We start from the raw sequence: 20,492 nt of genomic DNA, 5'->3' as shown, positions 1-20,492 counted from the left end.
AGCCTGTGTGTGAACAAAATATTTGCGTGTGAAGTGAATCTGGGCCACGCTATTCTACTTGGTAGTTGTAGTATATCGTGCGATTAAAGACCATGTCCCCGTCTGCGTAGAGTCCATACATCCAACACCAAATCCCATAATTCCTAGCGAACAATCGAAACGAAACTCCGTGAAGATGAAAATGAATGTGGCCTATTGCATCGCCAAAGAAGAACTTCCTTTCAATAAGTTTAAGCCGCTAATTTTGCTCTGCAAGAAGAACAGAGCGGATATCAGTCCATCTTATGACAACCACGTCCGATGTGGAGAGATGATAAGAGACCATAGCCGATTAAATTAAGTCGGATCTGGCAGTGATGATTGACGGGGACACGGACACTTCTAACAAATAATGTGAAATTGTCTATGTTCGAATCATTATAATTTAGAATCAGCTTGTTCGTTGGCTTTTAAATAAATTATAAATGGAAAGCCAACGAACAAGCTGATCAGGCAACAGGAACTAGAGCACAGCCATGCATTAGGTGAGTAGCCCACTATTAGGACGTTTTTCAATACTTAAATACTGTCTACTTAAATTTCCCTCCGGGGTTCAATAAAGTATCAACCTATCTATCTAATAACAAGACAATATGCAAATAAGGTAATACTAATAATTGTCACGGTTCGCCGTATGAAGGTGGCTTGCAATTTACTGCTGGTAAAATCACTGTTTATTTCTCGTTTTGCATAGTATTACATTCCTCTTCTATAAACAATCAAAGTCCTACCGTAAGAGCGATGGCCTCATACGGGTCCATTAAACCTTTTTGATTAGAGTCTTTCCTTCGAGCTAAGTTGAACTGAACATTTCACTGTCAAAAGCGCAAACTTAGGGGCGGTCAGGTGGCGTAGCGGAGATTGCGTTTGTCACCAACACGGAGACGCTGGATTCGCCTGTTCGAATCCAGCTCACAGCTCTGGCGTTGTCACCAGCTTGGCTGGCCATTCACACTAATACAATTGGCTGTATTAGAGGGTGGGAAAGCTGGCGGGGTGGGTCCGGGTCGTTGTAAACAGCGACTCCTACAGTTCGGTCGGGGCGCCTGCTCAGCGCGGATAGGATCTAAGGGGGGTAGTGTGATCCTTCCACACGTTACACCCTCTCAGTGAGAGTCCGCGCTGCCAGGTGAAAAGAAGCGGTTGATTGGCTAGACGTGTGTCGGAGGAAGCACGTGATAGCCTCCACTCTCCCAGACCGACTGTGGGGGGTAAGTGCGCAGCGACCAGGAAGGGGATTGGGAATTGGCATAACGACTAACATTGGGATGGGAGAAAATCGGAGGAAAAAGATTAAAAAAAAAAAAAAAAAAAAAACGCAAACTTAAACAAGGTTGCGTCGCAACGCGTTTTTCAAAATAAAGGTAACATATACAAATACCGTAGTAGGCCTCTCAATTCTTATAAAAAAAGTCCCGGATATACATAAACATTAATTGGCATAGATCTCTATAAACGGCCCAACACATTGATCACTTTAGGCACACACTGAAACCAGTAACATCACAAATATGAAGCAGGTAATTACCCATAAAAATAATAAACCTTTCATGGGGTTATTTACAATATAAATAATTCATTTTATTTCTAAAGCACTTTTCATTGTGAAACAAAGGTATGCAGAGTTTCTTGTACTCCTGATTAATGCAATGGTGTGTGTGTTGTGATTAGGGCTGACCTTCAAAGCTTTTTTTGGCAATCGAAGCTTCGGGGCCGAGCTTCGATTTTAATTCGAAGCTTAAAAAAAATTTAAATAAAAAAGGAAATTAATTTTTTTTATGATTTATTTTTTATTTTTTATCTTATGTTGTGGGACTTGTACAGCACTTTGGTAAACGTTGTTGTTTTTAAATGTGCTCTATAAATAAAGTGGATTGGATTAATTAATTAAGTAGCCCCTTTCGTGACTGTGACGCAGCCAACAAGGTTTCACTCGGCTGTGTGATTTAATTCAAGGTGGATCGCTGTTGTCGTTTGAACAACTTCAGATTTCATGGGAACTACCAATCCCCCAAATCAAGAATGTTTAAGATGAATGAAGTAAGATTTTGATTATTTGAAATATGGCCTGTGTAGACTAAACTATGTACAGAATTATGTCAGTCTACAAGGTCCGGATTCTACATGGTCCGGCAATGTAGACCTTGTAGACTCCACTACAGACCAATTATCAGTGAATGTTCATGCATTTTTAAGAAGGGCTACTTCCACAAAAAAACAAAGAACTCACCAAAACATCTCAGTAGCACCTTACCCAGCACCTTACTCAGTACCCCCTGCTCCCCCCCCCCCCCCTCTATGGCGAGCTGCTAGGGCTGGACTTCTGGACATGAACTTTGTGTTGCACTGTATCCATGTCCCCAACCACTGCACTTTTCACAGTCTTATTGTTGTCTCACTGTTCTGTCCTGTCTTGCACTTTACTTATAATTATTTATTTACTGTTGTATTGTTCTTAACACTTTGGTTGCCTAAGGTTAAATTAATGATATACCATAGATTGCCAGCGCTATTTGTCTATGGAGAAAGTCCCCTTCTTTGCAGGGCTATAACTTTTTAAATTCTATTGCTACATTGCCATTATTAGGGCCCATTCAAAGTCCTATATGTATTGTTCATTGTGTAGCAACGTTAAACTTTTTCATTCACATATTCATAGTAAAGTATGGTCTAATGTATAAGTATGTTTTCATCTCTTTCTGCAGCTTTCTCCAGAACGTGATATATAGCCCCAAATGCATTATATTGATGATGAAATACAGTTTGATGGCAATCAGCGCGATATAAAAAATTCCAACTAGACGTACTTCTAGAAGTTACTACACGTCATCTGATGTTGACCGGATGGGCGAGGGGGCGTTTATAATTCCGTGGGCAGCGTTATACCAATCATCTAATGTGGGTCAAATGTTGATAATATCAGTTATTATCGAAGACGGTAACGTTACACGCTGAAACTCACCCCAGTCTCCGCGCGCCGTTGGGCGATCATCGTCGAGTAGAAATTTTATCATTATGGGATATATTATTACCCGGTCCATCTCCAGCTTGTATAATGGTATATACGTCCAAATCATGTTGTTTATCGAGTTATTGGCAATCGATCGCTATGTAGTGTGACGAGCTAGAGTCACGGAACATGTACCGAGTGGCCGGAAGCAATACGGACGTCTAGCAAAACCTCTAGTGCGCTTCCTGTTAAGCGCTTGCGCCGATCGGCCACCAGATGGCGCTCCTGAACCGCCAGAGAGCTCAGTGGGTCCTGCTGGTGGATCTCAGGCCAGCGGAGGGACATTATGAATCCGATCGCAGATTTTTGAAATATTGATATAAAGACGACGTACAGCAGGGATCGGCAATAGGCGGCCCGCGGGCCGAAATGGGCCCGCCAGCAATAATTTCTGGCCCGTCAGGTTATTTTGAGAATATGATGTTTATTTTACGCGCAGGAAATATTCACTCGTTGTGACGCCAGAGTGTCTTTTGAAGCTGTATCTATCTATTCATCATATCTATGGCTGTCACTATAGCCAATTGAAATGCTAGAAATGGTCACATGGACTGGGAGAACCAATGGAATTTCACTTTCACTTCCGCGTTTGCCGGCGAGCGAACGTTTGCAAAAACAAAACAAACGTCTTTGAATAACTTCTTTGCAATGCAACGGGGAAATATGATGAGCCAGAAGAGGAGCCTACAACCTATAAAGCTTATTTTAATAAACAGGTGTCATTCTTAAAATACGGGTTTATCGCAACAGGTAACTCTTGCAATAAGCAACCGGTGACTCTCGCTTGTTGACATGGCAACACGAGCAAGCAACTGTGTTCAAGTTGGGTGGGCATTCAACGCAAGTGGACATTTAACATGTTATTAACATGGATTTTGGAGGACCGAAGCAGAAACAATATCAAGTCCAGGGCAGGGCTGCCTGCATTATGCCGGTGAGTGTTGTGTTTTAATAATAATAATAATACATTCGTTGTATAATACACCCGCTGTGGTGCTTAAAATCAAATGCACCCTACTGATCTCGATTTATAATGCGAGCACCTGCATTAAAATCAAATTACTGATCTGTTCATGTGTAATGCACTGTCTGAGAGGCACTTTATAATAGAAAAAAGACAGTGTATGTATATGTCGTTTTTTTTTTTACAGTTAAAAAATGTTCAATTATCATTGGCCCGCCACACAATGGCTTGGGGAAAATTTGGCCCGTGGGCAAATCTAATTGGCGACCCCTGACGTACAGCGTCCCCCGGCAACTTTAGCATGGCCAGCAAAGACGTCTAAAGACGGCTCCCGGCAGTCAAAGTGTTAATTGTGAAAAAAGCATGCACTGTAATGTCAAATCACGTTCCATTTTGTACCTGAATAAAGTAATCTGAATCTGAATCTAAATGTTCTATGTTCATATAATGGAGATTCATATTTATTTATGTATTGCATGCATTTCTACATTTTATTTCCTATTTTGTTTATTCATCCCAGTATCTTTCTTTCTTATGTGTGGAATTCTACAAGGCATGTAGGTGTACAGTATATGTGTTTGAGGATGATTGTGAGGTTTTGCCCGCTGCTCACTACCTTTTCTCTGTCTTCTTTAAGCCTACTGTTAGGAATTCCCTATTCTCTGTCTTCTTTAAGCCTACTGTTAGGAATTCCCTATTCTCTGTCTTCTTTAAGCCTACTGTTAGGAATTCCCTACTCACTCTCTCTAGCCCCCACCCTCTCGTTCCTTACCCTTAGTGGCCACACCTGTTTGATATTCTATTATCTCTCGCACCTGTGGTGGCAGGCTAATTAGTTCCCCTGTGGGCTTTAAATACCAGGGCGCTTCCCCTCGTTTTGGTGTGGGGTCGTGTTGTATACTTGCCGAGTCATATTCTCTAAACATCTAGACTCTTTCGGGAGATCCTCTGTCTGCCTATGCTGTTCCTTTCTCCGGCGTCGAGATGTTTGCTCCAGCCTTCGCCAGCTGTCGCCGTTGCCTGTGGGGGAGACTGGTCTGCGCTCCCTGTACTTCCACGGGAGGCACCCCAGCGTTCCACTGCAGACCCCCGCGCAGCTGTTCGTCCTGACGCACATCCAGACCAGCGCAGACGCTCTCCAGTCCTCAGCGCGCAACGCGCATCTTCCAAGGACGCTCGAGCTTGGCACGCTCTCCAGACCTGCGCGCAACGCGCATCTTCCAAGAACCCTCGAGCTTAGCGCGCTCTCCAGACCAGCGCGCAACGCGCATCTTCCAAGGACCTTCGAGCTTGGCACGCTCCTCCGTACCAGCGCACAGACGCGCATCTTCCAGACCTTCGAGCTTGGCACGCTCCTCCGTACCAGCGCACTGATGCGCATCTTCCAGACCTCCGAGCTTGGCACGCTCCTCCGTACCAGCGCGCCGACGCGCATCTTCCAGACCTTCGTGCTTGGCACACTCCTCCTCGCAGACGCACCCCGAGGCGTCTCTCTGTTCCGACGCGCACACCAAGGTGTGGCGCGCACTCTGTTCCTCGGCTCCGACAGCGGCTACCCGGTGGACGACATCCTCGCCACCGCCACTGTTCCGACGCGCACACCAAGGTGTGGCGCGCACTCTGTTCCTCGGCTCCGACAGCCAGCCACCCGGTGGCGATGCCCTCGCCCCGTTGCTGCCCCTGTACCATTACGCACACGCCTGGGTGAGTTTTGATTGTGATGTCACTCACCCAGCGTGGTGCCCCTTGCCCTCGCCCCGTTGCTGTCCCTGTACCTTTACGCATACGCCTGGGTGAGTTTTGATTGTGATGTCACTCACTCAGCGTAATGCCCCTTGCCCCCTTCCCGCTGCGTTTCCTGTACCATTACGCATACGTCTGGGTGAGTTTAGATTGTGATGTCACTCTCCCAGCGTATTGCCTCTGTTTTTGGTTCTCACTTAGAATAGTATTTTTGGACTTTACATCTCCCCCTGTGTGTTTGTCACACGAAGATATTATTACTTTGTTCACTTTGTTATTTGGACTGTTCTGCACCTGCTCTGTTTTTTCCCTTTTGTGCATTAACTATCTCCTCTGTCCTGCAGAGCGGCCCAGATGATTTCCACCAGTCCTCCCAGTTCCTCCCTGTTTCCCAGCCCGCCTCCGCGGGCCTCAGTCCCCTCTGTTCCCTAGTTCTCCCCTTTCTAGTTCCACCTAGTTCCTGTTCCCAAGTTCTCCCATTCTAGTTCCACCTAGTTCCTGTTCCCTAGTTCTCCCCTTTCTAGTTCCACCTAGTTCCTGGTCCCAAGTTCTCCCCTTCTAGTTCCATCTAGTTCCTGTTCCCAAGTTCTCCCCTTCTAGTTCCACCTAGTTCCTGTTCCCAAGTTCTCCCCTTCTAGTTCCACCTAGTTCCTGTTCCCTAGTTCTCCCCTTTCTAGTTCCACCTAGTTCCTGGTCCCAAGTTCTCCCCTTCTAGTTCCACCTAGTTCCTGTTCCCTAGTTCTCCCCTTTCTAGTTCCACCTAGTTCCTGGTCCCAAGTTCTCCCCTTCTAGTTCCACCTAGTTCCTTGTCCCTAGTTCCCCTAGTCCCCGTTTCTCCTTGTCCCTGGTTTACCTAGTCTCTTGTTCCCTTAACCTTCCCTTAGGCGTTCCCTTACTTTCCCTTAGTGTTCCCTTTTCCTGCCCGCCTCTTAAAGGCACCTTCCTTCCCCTCATATTATATTCCTGTATTTGTGATTCTCCCTTAAAGGGACAGTGCCCTTTTCCCTGTATTTCCCTGTTGTTCAATAAATATCTGTTTCTTGGCAAACCATCATACCTGTCTTGTGTTGTGCGATTGGGGTCGGTTACAAACCATAACAGTACGACCCCACCAAGTCTACGACCCCAGCCAGCACAGACTGTGTATGTTGAGTTTGCCTTTTTTTTTTCTTGTCCCCTCTAGCTCCCCTGTTAGCCCTGTTAGCTTCCCTGTTAGCCCAGTTTAGGTTCCTTGTTAGTCCTGTTTAGCTCCCTTGTTAGCCTGTTACTCCCCTGTTTAGCTTGTTAGTCTCCCCGGTTAGCTCCCCTGTTTGCTTCCCGTTTTGCCCTGTTTGACCCCCCTGTAGCTAGCCATGCCCTGGCGGCTAACCCAGTCCCTCAGCAGAGCCCCTGTCTGCATGGCCTCCACCTTTTTGTGTAGTATTCCCACAGCTAGGACTGTCCTTCCAGCTAGCTTGTTCTCTCATGCTGGTCCAGCCCTGTCTGCTAGCCTGGCTCCGGCAGCTTGCGCAGCCTCTATGTTGATGTAGCAGTACAGCTAGCATAGGCCCTGTAGCTATCAGTGCCCTGGCAGCTAACCTTCCCTCTGCTAGCCCTTTCCCGGTGCTACCATGGTTGCCCCTTTGCTACCCTGCTTGCCCCTCAGTTCCTCTAGACCAGTTGCTCTAGACCAGTTCTCTAGACCCAGTTCCTCTAGACCAGTTCCTCTAGACCAGTTCTCTAGACCAGTTCTCTAAACCAGTTCTCTAGCCCAGTTCTCTAGACCAGTTCTCTAGACCAGTTCTCTAGACCAGTTCCTCTAGACTAGTTCTCTAGACCCAGTTCCTCTAGACCAGTTCCTCTAGGCCAGTTCCCCCAGTTGCCCCTCTGCTACCCTAGTTACCCCTCGGCGACCCTGTTTCTTTTGCTAGCCCCACTCTTGTGGTGGCTTCCCCTGCTGGCTTGGCCAGTACCTCTTGTTTTGCCCCCTGCCACTCTGTCTGTATTTGTTTTGGGTCGCCGGGTGGCTCCCGTTGGAGGGGGGGATACTGTGAGGTTTTGCCCGCTGCTCACTACCTTTTCTCTGTCTTCTTTAAGCCTACTGTTAGGAATTCCCTATTCTCTGTCTTCTTTAAGCCTACTGTTAGGAATTCCCTATTCTCTGTCTTCTTTAAGCCTACTGTTAGGAATTCCCTACTCACTCTCTCTAGCCCCCACCCTCTCGTTCCTTACCCTTAGTGGCCACACCTGTTTGATATTCTATTATCTCTCGCACCTGTGGTGGCAGGCTAATTAGTTCCCCTGTGGGCTTTAAATACCAGGGCGCTTCCCCTCGTTTTGGTGTGGGGTCGTGTTGTATACTTGCCGAGTCATATTCTCTAAACATCTAGACTCTTTCGGGAGATCCTCTGTCTGCCTATGCTGTTCCTTTCTCCGGCGTCGAGATGTTTGCTCCAGCCTTCGCCAGCTGTCGCCGTTGCCTGTGGGGGAGACTGGTCTGCGCTCCCTGTACTTCCACGGGAGGCACCCCAGCGTTCCACTGCAGACCCCCGCGCAGCTGTTCGTCCTGACGCACATCCAGACCAGCGCAGACGCTCTCCAGTCCTCAGCGCGCAACGCGCATCTTCCAAGGACGCTCGAGCTTGGCACGCTCTCCAGACCTGCGCGCAACGCGCATCTTCCAAGAACCCTCGAGCTTAGCGCGCTCTCCAGACCAGCGCGCAACGCGCATCTTCCAAGGACCTTCGAGCTTGGCACGCTCCTCCGTACCAGCGCACAGACGCGCATCTTCCAGACCTTCGAGCTTGGCACGCTCCTCCGTACCAGCGCACTGATGCGCATCTTCCAGACCTCCGAGCTTGGCACGCTCCTCCGTACCAGCGCGCCGACGCGCATCTTCCAGACCTTCGTGCTTGGCACACTCCTCCTCGCAGACGCACCCCGAGGCGTCTCTCTGTTCCGACGCGCACACCAAGGTGTGGCGCGCACTCTGTTCCTCGGCTCCGACAGCGGCTACCCGGTGGACGACATCCTCGCCACCGCCACTGTTCCGACGCGCACACCAAGGTGTGGCGCGCACTCTGTTCCTCGGCTCCGACAGCGGCTACCCGGTGGACGACATCCTCGCCACCGCCACTGTTCCGACGCGCACACCAAGGTGTGGCGCGCACTCTGTTCCTCGGCTCCGACAGCGGCTACCCGGTGGACGACATCCTCGTCACCGCCGCTGTTCCAGCACCCTGTTCCTCGGCTCCGACAGCGGCTACCCGGTGGACGACATCCTCGTCACCGCCGCTGTTCCAGCACTCTGTTCCTCGGCTCCGACAGCCAGCCACCCGGTGGCGATGCCCTCGCCCCGTTGCTGCCCCTGTACCATTACGCACACGCCTGGGTGAGTTTTGATTGTGATGTCACTCACCCAGCGTGGTGCCCCTTGCCCTCGCCCCGTTGCTGTCCCTGTACCTTTACGCATACGCCTGGGTGAGTTTTGATTGTGATGTCACTCACTCAGCGTAATGCCCCTTGCCCCCTTCCCGCTGCGTTTCCTGTACCATTACGCATACGTCTGGGTGAGTTTAGATTGTGATGTCACTCTCCCAGCGTATTGCCTCTGTTTTTGGTTCTCACTTAGAATAGTATTTTTGGACTTTACATCTCCCCCTGTGTGTTTGTCACACGAAGATATTATTACTTTGTTCACTTTGTTATTTGGACTGTTCTGCACCTGCTCTGTTTTTTCCCTTTTGTGCATTAACTATCTCCTCTGTCCTGCAGAGCGGCCCAGATGATTTCCACCAGTCCTCCCAGTTCCTCCCTGTTTCCCAGCCCGCCTCCGCGGGCCTCAGTCCCCTCTGTTCCCTAGTTCTCCCCTTTCTAGTTCCACCTAGTTCCTGTTCCCAAGTTCTCCCCTTCTAGTTCCACCTAGTTCCTGTTCCCTAGTTCTCCCCTTTCTAGTTCCACCTAGTTCCTGGTCCCAAGTTCTCCCCTTCTAGTTCCATCTAGTTCCTGTTCCCAAGTTCTCCCCTTCTAGTTCCACCTAGTTCCTGTTCCCAAGTTCTCCCCTTCTAGTTCCACCTAGTTCCTGTTCCCTAGTTCTCCCCTTTCTAGTTCCACCTAGTTCCTGGTCCCAAGTTCTCCCCTTCTAGTTCCACCTAGTTCCTGTTCCCTAGTTCTCCCCTTTCTAGTTCCACCTAGTTCCTGGTCCCAAGTTCTCCCCTTCTAGTTCCACCTAGTTCCTTGTCCCTAGTTCCCCTAGTCCCCGTTTCTCCTTGTCCCTGGTTTACCTAGTCTCTTGTTCCCTTAACCTTCCCTTAGGCGTTCCCTTACTTTCCCTTAGTGTTCCCTTTTCCTGCCCGCCTCTTAAAGGCACCTTCCTTCCCCTCATATTATATTCCTGTATTTGTGATTCTCCCTTAAAGGGACAGTGCCCTTTTCCCTGTATTTCCCTGTTGTTCAATAAATATCTGTTTCTTGGCAAACCATCATACCTGTCTTGTGTTGTGCGATTGGGGTCGGTTACAAACCATAACAATGATATCCTTCAAACAGGCAATAGTGATGATATAATTTGGGCAGTGCTGAGCTGGGTTACTTTCCTCCAGTGTATTTGTCCCCGGCGTGCGTGTGTGTCACACACACACACACACAAAAAAATCGAAGTAAAAAAATATATATATATTTTATTTTTTAAACTTCGATTTTTTTTTTTATGTTCGAAGCTTGTGCCATCGAACGAAGCTTCGAAGCTTCGAAGTATTTAAGACAGCCCTAGTTGTGATGATCTCATTCAAGGAGCACTACAAGCGCACACACACACACATTGTTGTTTTTGTTCTATTAGTGATTTACACACTTTCTCAGTTGGTTCATTATAAAAGATACAAACCTGAAAACAAAAGCACTTAAATGTTAAATAAAAGGACCACAGTAATGAGGCAGGAGGAACATATTTTTTTTTCACTATAATGGTCAAATTGTTATTTAAGCACCTGTGCCCCTAATGAAAAAGCTTAGCGTTCAGCCCTGATATATCCAAACGCTGAACCTCATAATATAAAATATAAAGTGAATGGGAGGTGGTGAGCCTGCTGGGATGAGTTCCAGATTAGGGTGAGACTACATGTATTTTAGGGCCAATACCGATACAGGTTATTAGTAAATCAAGGAGGTTGATAATCGATATGTGACAGTGAAATGTGACCCAACACACACCTGTCTTTAAATTAACGTATGGTTAATATAATATTAATAACTCATAAAATATTTGAACAATACATTTAACTCCATAACTCATTCACGGCCAACCACAACTATAGTCGGGTTATCTCGCCATGCATTGAGCGCCAGAACCCGAGTATAGTCGGGTTTTCATAGTTTTTTCTTTTATTCGATTTTAATATCCTATACACCAGGGATCGGCAATAGGCGGCCCGCGGGCCAACATTGGCCCGCCAGCAATAATTTCTGGCCCGTCAGATTATTTTGAGAATATGATATTTATTTGACGGGCGGGAAATATTCACTCGGGACGCCAGGGTGTCTTTTATTGTGAAGCTGTATCTATCTATCGGCAGTCATCAAAAGCATGTCTGTCACTATAGCCAATTGAAATGCTAGAAATGGTCAGGTGGACTGGGAGAACCAATGGAATAGTCCCACCGGGCCCCGTGTCTATTTCCCTAACGCACTTTCACTTCCGCGTTCGAGATGCGACTCGCGAGCGAGTTGAAGAAAACAAAACAAACATCTTTGGATAGCAACGGGGAAATATAACGCTTCTTTTAATAAACAGGAGCCATACTTAAAATACGGGTTTATCGCAACAGGTCGGTGATTCTTGCGTGCCGAGCCGACGTCCTCTCTGCATAATATGTGGCGACAACAACAACAACAACAACAACAACAACAACAACAACAACGAGGCAAGTTGGTAGATAAAGTAGCTGCATTCAACGCCAATCTGGAATTGGAGGGCGGCAAGTGGATGACATGTTTCAAACATTAGCAGGGATTTTGGAGGACTTAACAACAAAAAAGGAGGTATGGTGAGTCGTGTTTTCATGCATTCTGATCTGTTCATCACCCGCCGGCGCCGCGGTGATCTGCAACAGCTGAGAGCTGTTCATGAATGAATGGATGAGTGAGAACTTTGTTTGGCGGATTGCAGAGTGGGTGCAGTGCAGTGCGGCGCAGTGCACGCGGTTGTTGGGGTGATGCAGACCAGAGAAAAACGTTTGTCTTTTTTCAATATCAGTATATTAAATTAGCCATTGTTTTTGATCCTGGCCCGCCAAGCAACTGCTTGGGGAAAATCTGGCCCGCGGCCAAACCTAATTGCCGACCCCTGCTATACACTGTCACGGACCTCTGTGTTACCATTGGAACTCATTCTGAGACCCCGAGAGTGCAATACCGGCTGAATCCTGCTAGGTGGCAGTATCGCCTACCCTTTGAAACCTTATTTCACACTGTGTGTTACATTGGATATGGTCCGGGCGGAGAATTTAGACCAAGCCAAGTGAATGGCTTCATCCAAGCACTTTGGAACGCGTTCAGCACACTTCATGCATATTTTGTGCCAGTTCATGTCACATCAATACTGGAAATCGCGATCAGATAATTGGAATTTTCTTTTTGGGATACCTCCTAGTAAAGGTAAGGACTATATGACATCAATCCTACTTTGATCCAACATCCATGGATCATGTCACGTATGCCATTGCTGACGATCAGAGCATCAAAAAACGAACCCCCCCCCCCCCCTTTGATGCATTCATGATGAAACATAATACCTATTATATACCTTTGTTTTGGAAATAGTAATGTGTCCAGGCGAGCAACGCGAACGCCTTTTGCAAAATTCACATATCGCTCCATAACGCAGCTTCCAGGAATTAGCCAGGATCACTCTGAAACTATACAATATTAATATATTTCATTCACACGCAAACATATACATGAAAAAAATGTACGAGAGATAGTGACTGTCAAATGAGCCATAGTAGTGTCTCCATAGCTATAATATAGAATATAGATATAGCTCTGCAAACATTGTGACGCACAGTGAAGATCCCTATATTTTAAAGCGTGGCCCATTGACTACAAGGATGAATATAATGGCTGGCGCTGAAAGTGTTAAGCCCGATTGGCCCAATACCGGGCAGAGATTTATTTCACATTGTTATGTATTACTTTCACACGGTGGAGGGATACTTACTGTCTGTGGTGCATATTCACATTGTGGTAGTAGTGTGTTGTCACTAATTGGTGGTTTAATTGACACACTCTTCTGTTTTCTTTCTGTTGTCATTTTGCTTGTTTAAAATGGCCGTTCTTGTAATTATCACAGATGTGGTGATGAGGCACCACGCCCTACAAAGCAGAGCAGAGTGCAGGCTGCAGAGTCCCCACTACACAGAGCTCAGTTCTAACTCGTTCTCTCTCGCAGCTGACGCTCGTCACTGGTTCTCCAGAGGCCTAACCTGAAGACCTCATTTTGCTCACTGCTTCACTTGTACTGTTGGCTTGTTCTTTTTTGCCTTTGTGCTTTACTTTATAATTATATCCTGAACTAGGGAGTCTGGAGCATCTTTTTGTTCTCTAAAATAGTTGCTGTGCGAATAAATAGTTATTTTTGATAACTCTTGTCCAGTGTCCTGTGTCTTTGCATTCAAGGCCTACACAAGCCATATTTTAGGCTCGAATGTAACACACGTCATAAATAGATCAATACAGTCCGTATTAATTAATGTTGCGTTTCTTTTTCAAATGTAGCCAAGAGTAAAGACCCTAACCCTATCAAAACAGCAGTCAAAGTGTATATTTTCAACACTACGTTTGTTTACCAATGATTTTAACTCTTTGACAGCCAAACACGTAATATCTCGCGTTTCACCGCCAACGCTTGAGCGCTAAAAATTATATATCTCGTTTTTAGATCCTTTGATCTTTCCCCTTTGATCCCCGTTCTAAACGGTCAGCCGGATAACTCTAGGTGTCCCTGGCTCATTTGCCTACGTTGGAATTGCAATGCCGATCGAATCTCACCAGGTGGCAGTATCGCCTACCTTTTGAACTCTGATAGTCCAGTTCAGACATTGTCTCTACTGATCCCTTTCTGTCAAGACTCGCTCTGAAGGGGAGGAGCTCTTGCAGAGCAATCGCTAGGAGATCTGCTCACCTTAAAACCTATAGTTTCCTGTATACACGAGTAATTACATATTAACAAGTAAGAGCGATCGCCGATGGGATCATTGGAATTATTCGTTTTGGAGTACCTTCTGCCTAAGGTAAGGTATATTCTATTTTACCGAACCTGAAACATGTTTCTGTAACGATCACAGTGTCTTATTTTAATCTTTTTTAAATATAAAAGTCGATTATTAATTTGAATATAGAATATTCATTGACATCCCTACTTAACAGTAACTGCACACTACATCACCCCTGAGTGGAACATGGAAAGCCAAACTTTCCCCCACTGGTGCAACCAATGTAAAAGGTTAGTCTGGAGCCCTGTTCTATAATAATATTTCAAATTGCATTGGTCCGGATGGGAGAATTCAGTACTGTATCTACAAAACCTTCTGTTTAATCGTCTTCCCTTTATTCATTTCCTTAGATTTTTTTATACACGTGATCTCAAGAAGGTACTGAACGCGATCAGTGGCAGTTTCTCATGTCTGGTCATTTTTAGCATGGTGTTATTCACGGTCAACGATGCAAAGAAAAATCAGAATTCATATTCTCCTTTGTTTAATCACAATTTAAGCAAGCCTAGTAATATACACAATATACAGACACTGGTAATATATTCACTGATGTCCATAGATGTCCCTAGATACCAAGAACATGCAAATTGACCTTGTAGAAGTGGAGCAATATTCCATTTACTTATGTATGTATTTTAGGCGGATTTTCAGAAAATAGAGCTGGTGCGGGTGGGCGGCCCAACGCCCCTGGCGCTGAAGTTAAGTGTTATTAGCTAAATATGAGTTTATAAAAATCTCTGCTCATTGCATCAGAAACCGAATGATTTAGACGTGAGGAAATTACGCTGTCATGAGATCGTTGTAGTCCTAAGAAAGAGGAGACCCAGGGCTTTCGATGGATGTCGAGTCGACATTTCATAAAACTACACTACCCAGCTCAATAATTTTTGAATGTTATTTTTGTTATTATGTCTCACGGGTCGAACAAACCTGAACGTTATTGCCATAAAATAGAACTTGGTTCTTTGTTTCTTTACCTTTCTGTGAACGTCTAGAAAAAAACGTGTCTCAATCTGATGGAAAAATGGCGGAGCATTTTTCATTACAAAAAAGTAACTGCGGGCGGTTAGGTGGCGTAGCGGAGATTGCATTCGTCACCAACCCCGGAGCTGTGAGCTGGATTCGCCTGTTCGAATCCAGCTCACAGCTCCGGAGTTGTCACCAGCTTGGCTGGCCGCTCACACTAATACAATTGGCTGTATTAGAGGGTGGGAGAAGCTGGCGGAGTGGGTCCGGGTCGTTGTAAACAGCGACTCCTACAGTTCGGTCGGGGCGCCTGCTAAGCGCGGATAGGACCTGAGTGGGATAGTGGGATCCTTCCACACGCTACGCCCTCTCAGGGAGGATCCGCGCTGCCAGGTGAAAAGAAGCGGTTGATTGGCTGGACGTGTGTCGGAGGAAGCACGTGATAGCCTCCACTCTCCCAGATGATCTGACTGTGGGGGGTAAGTGCGCAGAGACCAGGAAGGGGATTGGGAATTGGCATACGACTAACATTGGGATGGGAGAAAATCGGAGGAAAATGGAGGGGGAAAAAGATCAATTTAAAAAAAAAAAAAAAAAAAAAAAAGTAACTGTACTTAAAGTAGATTCTTTGCTGCAGAGTCTTTGCTGCCCTGTTACAGGCCCCTGGTGGTACTAAATCCAGATTGAACTCTGCCATTGGAAAGAGGAGATTTGGCCCAATCCATAGATGTATGACTTGGCCATAATGAGGTAATTTATAGGCCTGATATTCTAGATTCATATTTAAAATAGCATGTGTCCGGATGGCAAAATTCAGTACTGTATCTACAAAACCCCCTGTAAATCATCTGCCCTTTATTAATTTACTTAGATTCTTTGTACACTTTGACACTTGGAATACATTCCATAAGGTCAATAGATGTCCCTAGATACCAAGAACATGCAAATGGACCTTGTAGAAGTGGAGCAATCTTCCATTTACTTGGGTATGTACTTTTAGGCAAATTTTCTGAAAATATGGCTAGGGCTTAAGAGGTTAAAGAAGTACACAGAGTGCATCCAGACATTGTCTCAATTAATTAACATATAGCCTACTGGAACTTGAGTGACAACTTTGTCTTCTATCTTAGATTTTCGCTATATTCTTAAAATTTAGCCTGTGAAAGATGTTAATGCCAGCGGGCTGATATTCAACATCGGCCAACACAATATAAAAAAAAAACAAGTAAAGACAATCTATGAATATCAGCCCAATATAATGGTTGAACCCTACCCCCCATTCTTTGAATTAGTCAATCATTCAATCAATCAATAATAGTGTTTCTCCTTGCCTCTGTTCCGACCCCGGGCTGTGAACCTGTGTAGACCTCCTTAGGTGGGGGACCCCCATACTTCCTCTGCCCTGTAGTGACATCAAGGGTGTAGCTTGTTCTGTCAAGGAGAGCCTGACACAGCATCAAAACACATACAACAAGTTAATATCAGACCATAAGAATTAAATGATAATTCTGGTTATTGTCTGATCATTCTTGACTGAACTGCAGCCACCTCGATTTCACTCAATTGCGGTCCAAATCCAATAAAGGTGATTTTGGTCTGAAATGATCAGTAGGACACCAAAATGACCAGAAAATAAAGTCTAGGTTGAAAATAAGCATGAAGATTCTATGAGTTATTTGGGTTTACAGGACTGTAACTATGTACTATACAGTTCTATGAGGTATTTGAGTTTACAGAACTGTAACTATGTACTATACAGTTCTATGAGTTATTTGAGTTTACAGAACAGTAACTATGTACTATACAGTTCTATGAGTTATTTGAGTTTACAGAACAGTAACTATGAACTATACAGTTCTGAGTTATTTGAGTTTACAGCACTGTAACTATGTACTATACAGTTATACGAGTTATTTGAGTTTACAGAACAGTAACAATGTACTATACAGTTCTATGAGTTATTTGAGTTTACAGAACAGTAACTAATACAGTTCTGAGTTAGAGTTTACAGAACTGTAACTATGTACTATACAGTTCTGAGTTATTAAAGCATTACATCACGCGCAGGAGTGGGTTGTGAGAATTAGACCATGCCTAGGGGTGGTCGTTAGACCCCCCTAGGCATGGTCTAATTCTCACAACCCACGACTGCACGTGGTGTAATGGCTTTTATACAACTGGCGCATTCATCCAACCTTATTGCTATACAATAAACACACATTAAAAAAACCATCCGCAGAAAAAGTAGTTCCCAAAAGAAAAAGAGAAGTTGCCTCCATGTGGAAGCAGCTCGGAAGTACATCCAACTGTTCTCAGTAAGACATCCAACAAACTAACACATCCAACTGTCTTTCAACTAAGACATCCAACAAACTAACACATCCAAATGTCTTTCAACTAGACATCCAACAAACGAACACATCCAACTTTTCTTTTGTTTTGAACCTACTTTCAAAGTCGCTTTCTTTCGAAGTTGGTTAAGGTTAGAGTTTGGAATTAGGGCTGGTGGTCTATCGCCTTGCTCTAAAGTCTAAAGACAAACTCTAACCTTAACCAACTTCAAAAGAGAGCGACTTCGAAAGAGTGCCTAAACTTAACCAGTTGGAAACAAGGCGGACAGTAATAAAATTAGCAATCAATCAATCAATTCAATAATCCACGCTCATTAAAACAGCGCACCTCCCAGCTGCTTCTATAGAAAGTAGGTAAAACAATTTAAAAAAAAAATTGCAATTAATCAATCAATCAATCAATTCGCGCAATTTTTATTTTGTTCCACAATGACTCATGACCCATCAATTACATCATCCAACTAGGGTGACCAAATCCATATGATCCAAATGCAGGACAGCGTGTCGATTTTGCGGGACATTTGTTGAAATTGTGGGACAGTAATGAATATGTATACAATAATCATATTACATAATGTATTCATTTTGATCAAAATATAAGCATTTAATGTATTAAAAACACAATAGTGTTATGTCTTAATTGCTTATTATACTCATAATCACTGTATAGAAGAATACCACAATCCAACATGCTGTTAAATTACCTACCGACTCCTAGCGGTTATATGGCTATAGAGTTAAGATACATGAACCCTGTGATCGCTCTTGTAATGTAATACTGAAGTGCATACATGTATTACATTGTCTACACTGGTAGTGGCTTCCTTGATTCTAAACCTGTGCAGAACACTACAAACATTTCATTTATCATTCAATGATAATCTGACAAAATTGTACAATTATTAAAATGATAATACTTTTAATACTTTTTTTTATCAAATATACATTTAATTGTTTTAAACTTTAATTAACAGGTTAAATGTAAATGGGTATACAGGATGAATATAATAACATGAGCATTAGTAGGCCTGTGTTATGGCCTAGAGTGTTATCCTCTAAGTGAAATACATATATATACTAATGAAAACAGCAGTGAACAACAGGAAACAACTATATATACAAAATATATCCTATGGGGAACAATAGGCTATAGGCTAAGCAAATGGCTGTAACATGCGCGATTTGCGTCTCAAACATAGAAATGTGCCTCTGAAAGTTTCAGCACCATGGAGAGCACCATAGTGCCGTTAGTGCTTGAGGAATTTATATTTTTTACTGGACTGTGCAGCTTCTAGTAGAGCCTTCTGACCAAGAGCATATTTATAAAAAGCTGCACATGTGAGAAAGAAATTAGGTTTGACTTGTATTTCCCTCTTCACGAGCTCCACGCTCCATCTATTTCTCTGGTCCGTCCACGCGCCGCCGGTCATGAGGGAGAACAACCTCTCTACGAACGCATTCGTGACCGGGATGCGCAGGAAGAATGAAGCCAGCTGGGTCAGGTTGGGGGTCTGGATGTCCTTCAACAGCAGCCCCCACTTCACTCCAACAGTCGCCTCCATCTCCACCACTTCCTTCTGACATGGAACGATTAAACAAAACTCCTCGAGAGCGCATCCATGTCTAACAATAAGGGCTTCAGCTGTAGCACACAGGTCAGTGAAGCTGACGTTTCTCTTTAGAGACATGACAGAAAGAGCCTTCAGATCATTCTCATTGGAGAAATCGAACCACGTCTCGAGGTAGACGATGGCAGACCTGTAGAACGATGTGAAGTCTGCTCGTCTTTGTCGCTCTCGCATCTGGGAAGTGGCGGAGAAGGACACTGGCCTCTGTTCCAAAGAAGGAATCCGTGAGCCTTTGCTGGAGTTTCCCACGCAGGGTAGAGAGGATGGGGTAGACCTTGCATACAGTCACGTCATCCCCCAATAACCAATAACCAATAACAGCTTGCATATATAGTACCTGGCGCGAGCTGTTTATTGCCGCGCAACTTGAGCGACCGGAAATAAACAGCTTGCACCAGGTACTACATGCGCTTGTGCTGGTTGACTATAGGCTATGTTACATAACGTTACGTATGTAGTACTTGCGGTGCGTGCATTAGTGCATGTTTTGGGGATTAATGAGAGGACAAAAACAATAATTATTAATAATAATAATAATAATAATAATAATAATAATAATAATAATAATAATAATAATAATAATAATAATAATAATAATAATAATAATAATAATAATAATAATAATAATAATAATAATTGTTTATTGAATTGCGGGACACTTATTGAAATGCGGGATATTGGTCTTCTCTTGCGGCATGCGGGACAGAGGGCTGAAATGCGGGACTGTCCCGCACAAATCGGGACGTTTGGTCACCCTACATCCAACATTGTTTAAGAAACTAACACATTCGCCGTGACAGAATAGTTTTTCATTTAGTCTTTATGACCCTATCACCATATCCTTTCGTAACGTTTACTGTCCGCCATCTTGCTTTCACTTCTAAAAACTTGCATGGCGGATTGATAGTAATGCGGTTGTGGGCGGGTCCTGGGACCAAGAGCGTGAGGTTATTACAAATACCCACGTGTAACTTGACTGTTTCAGCCAATCAGAATCGAGAAATGTGCATGCCGTTGTATAATTGAGTTTACAGAACAGTAACTATGTACTTTACAGTTCTGAGTTATTTGAGTTTACAGAACTGTAACTATGTACTATACAGTTATACGAGTTATTTGAGTTTACAGCACTGTAACTATGTACTATACAGTTATACGAGTTATTTGAGTTTACAGAACAGTAACTATGTACTATACAGTTCTATGAGTTATCTGAGTTTACAGAACAGTACCTATGTACTATACCGCTGCTGGCGGGACAAAACCTCATAACTCCAAAAACCCAACTTTTCAGCAGATGAAAAAAACGAACACAGATTTGAGGGCGAATAGAGTTACGAGGTTTAGACAGATGATCGGTTTAATGCTTTGCCATTGTTTAAACTTTGTAAAACCCACACACACATATGGAGGATGATCTACGGAGTTGATTTATATAAAAAAAAATAAAAAATTAAATGGAGTTATGAGGTTTTGTCCCGCCAGCAGCGTTACAGTTCTGAGTTAGAGTTTACAGAACTGTAACTATGTACTATACAGTTC

General features: G+C 44.4%; 1 protein-coding gene across 5 annotated transcripts in view; it reads right to left on the bottom strand.

Moving 5' to 3' along the window:
- LOC311225503 (heterogeneous nuclear ribonucleoprotein R-like) overlaps nt 1-20,492 on the bottom strand; it is a 90,340-nt gene that overhangs the window by 56,604 nt on the left and 13,244 nt on the right. For all 5 annotated transcript variants that reach the window (XM_084310809.1, XM_084310808.1, XM_084310805.1 and 2 more), the window contains exon 5: nt 16,303-16,416. In XM_084310809.1, the coding sequence (XP_084166935.1) occupies nt 16,303-16,416 (114 nt within the window). The remainder of the gene's footprint in view (nt 1-16,302; nt 16,417-20,492) is intronic.

The sequence above is a fragment of the Notolepis coatsorum genome (assembly GCF_963971535.1).
Source record: "Notolepis coatsorum genome assembly, chromosome: 3".
In the NCBI taxonomy this organism is placed as follows: domain Eukaryota; kingdom Metazoa; phylum Chordata; class Actinopteri; order Aulopiformes; family Paralepididae; genus Notolepis; species Notolepis coatsorum.
The sequence above is the reverse complement of the archived record's forward strand: the minus strand, read 5'-3'. Positions and strand labels throughout refer to the sequence as shown.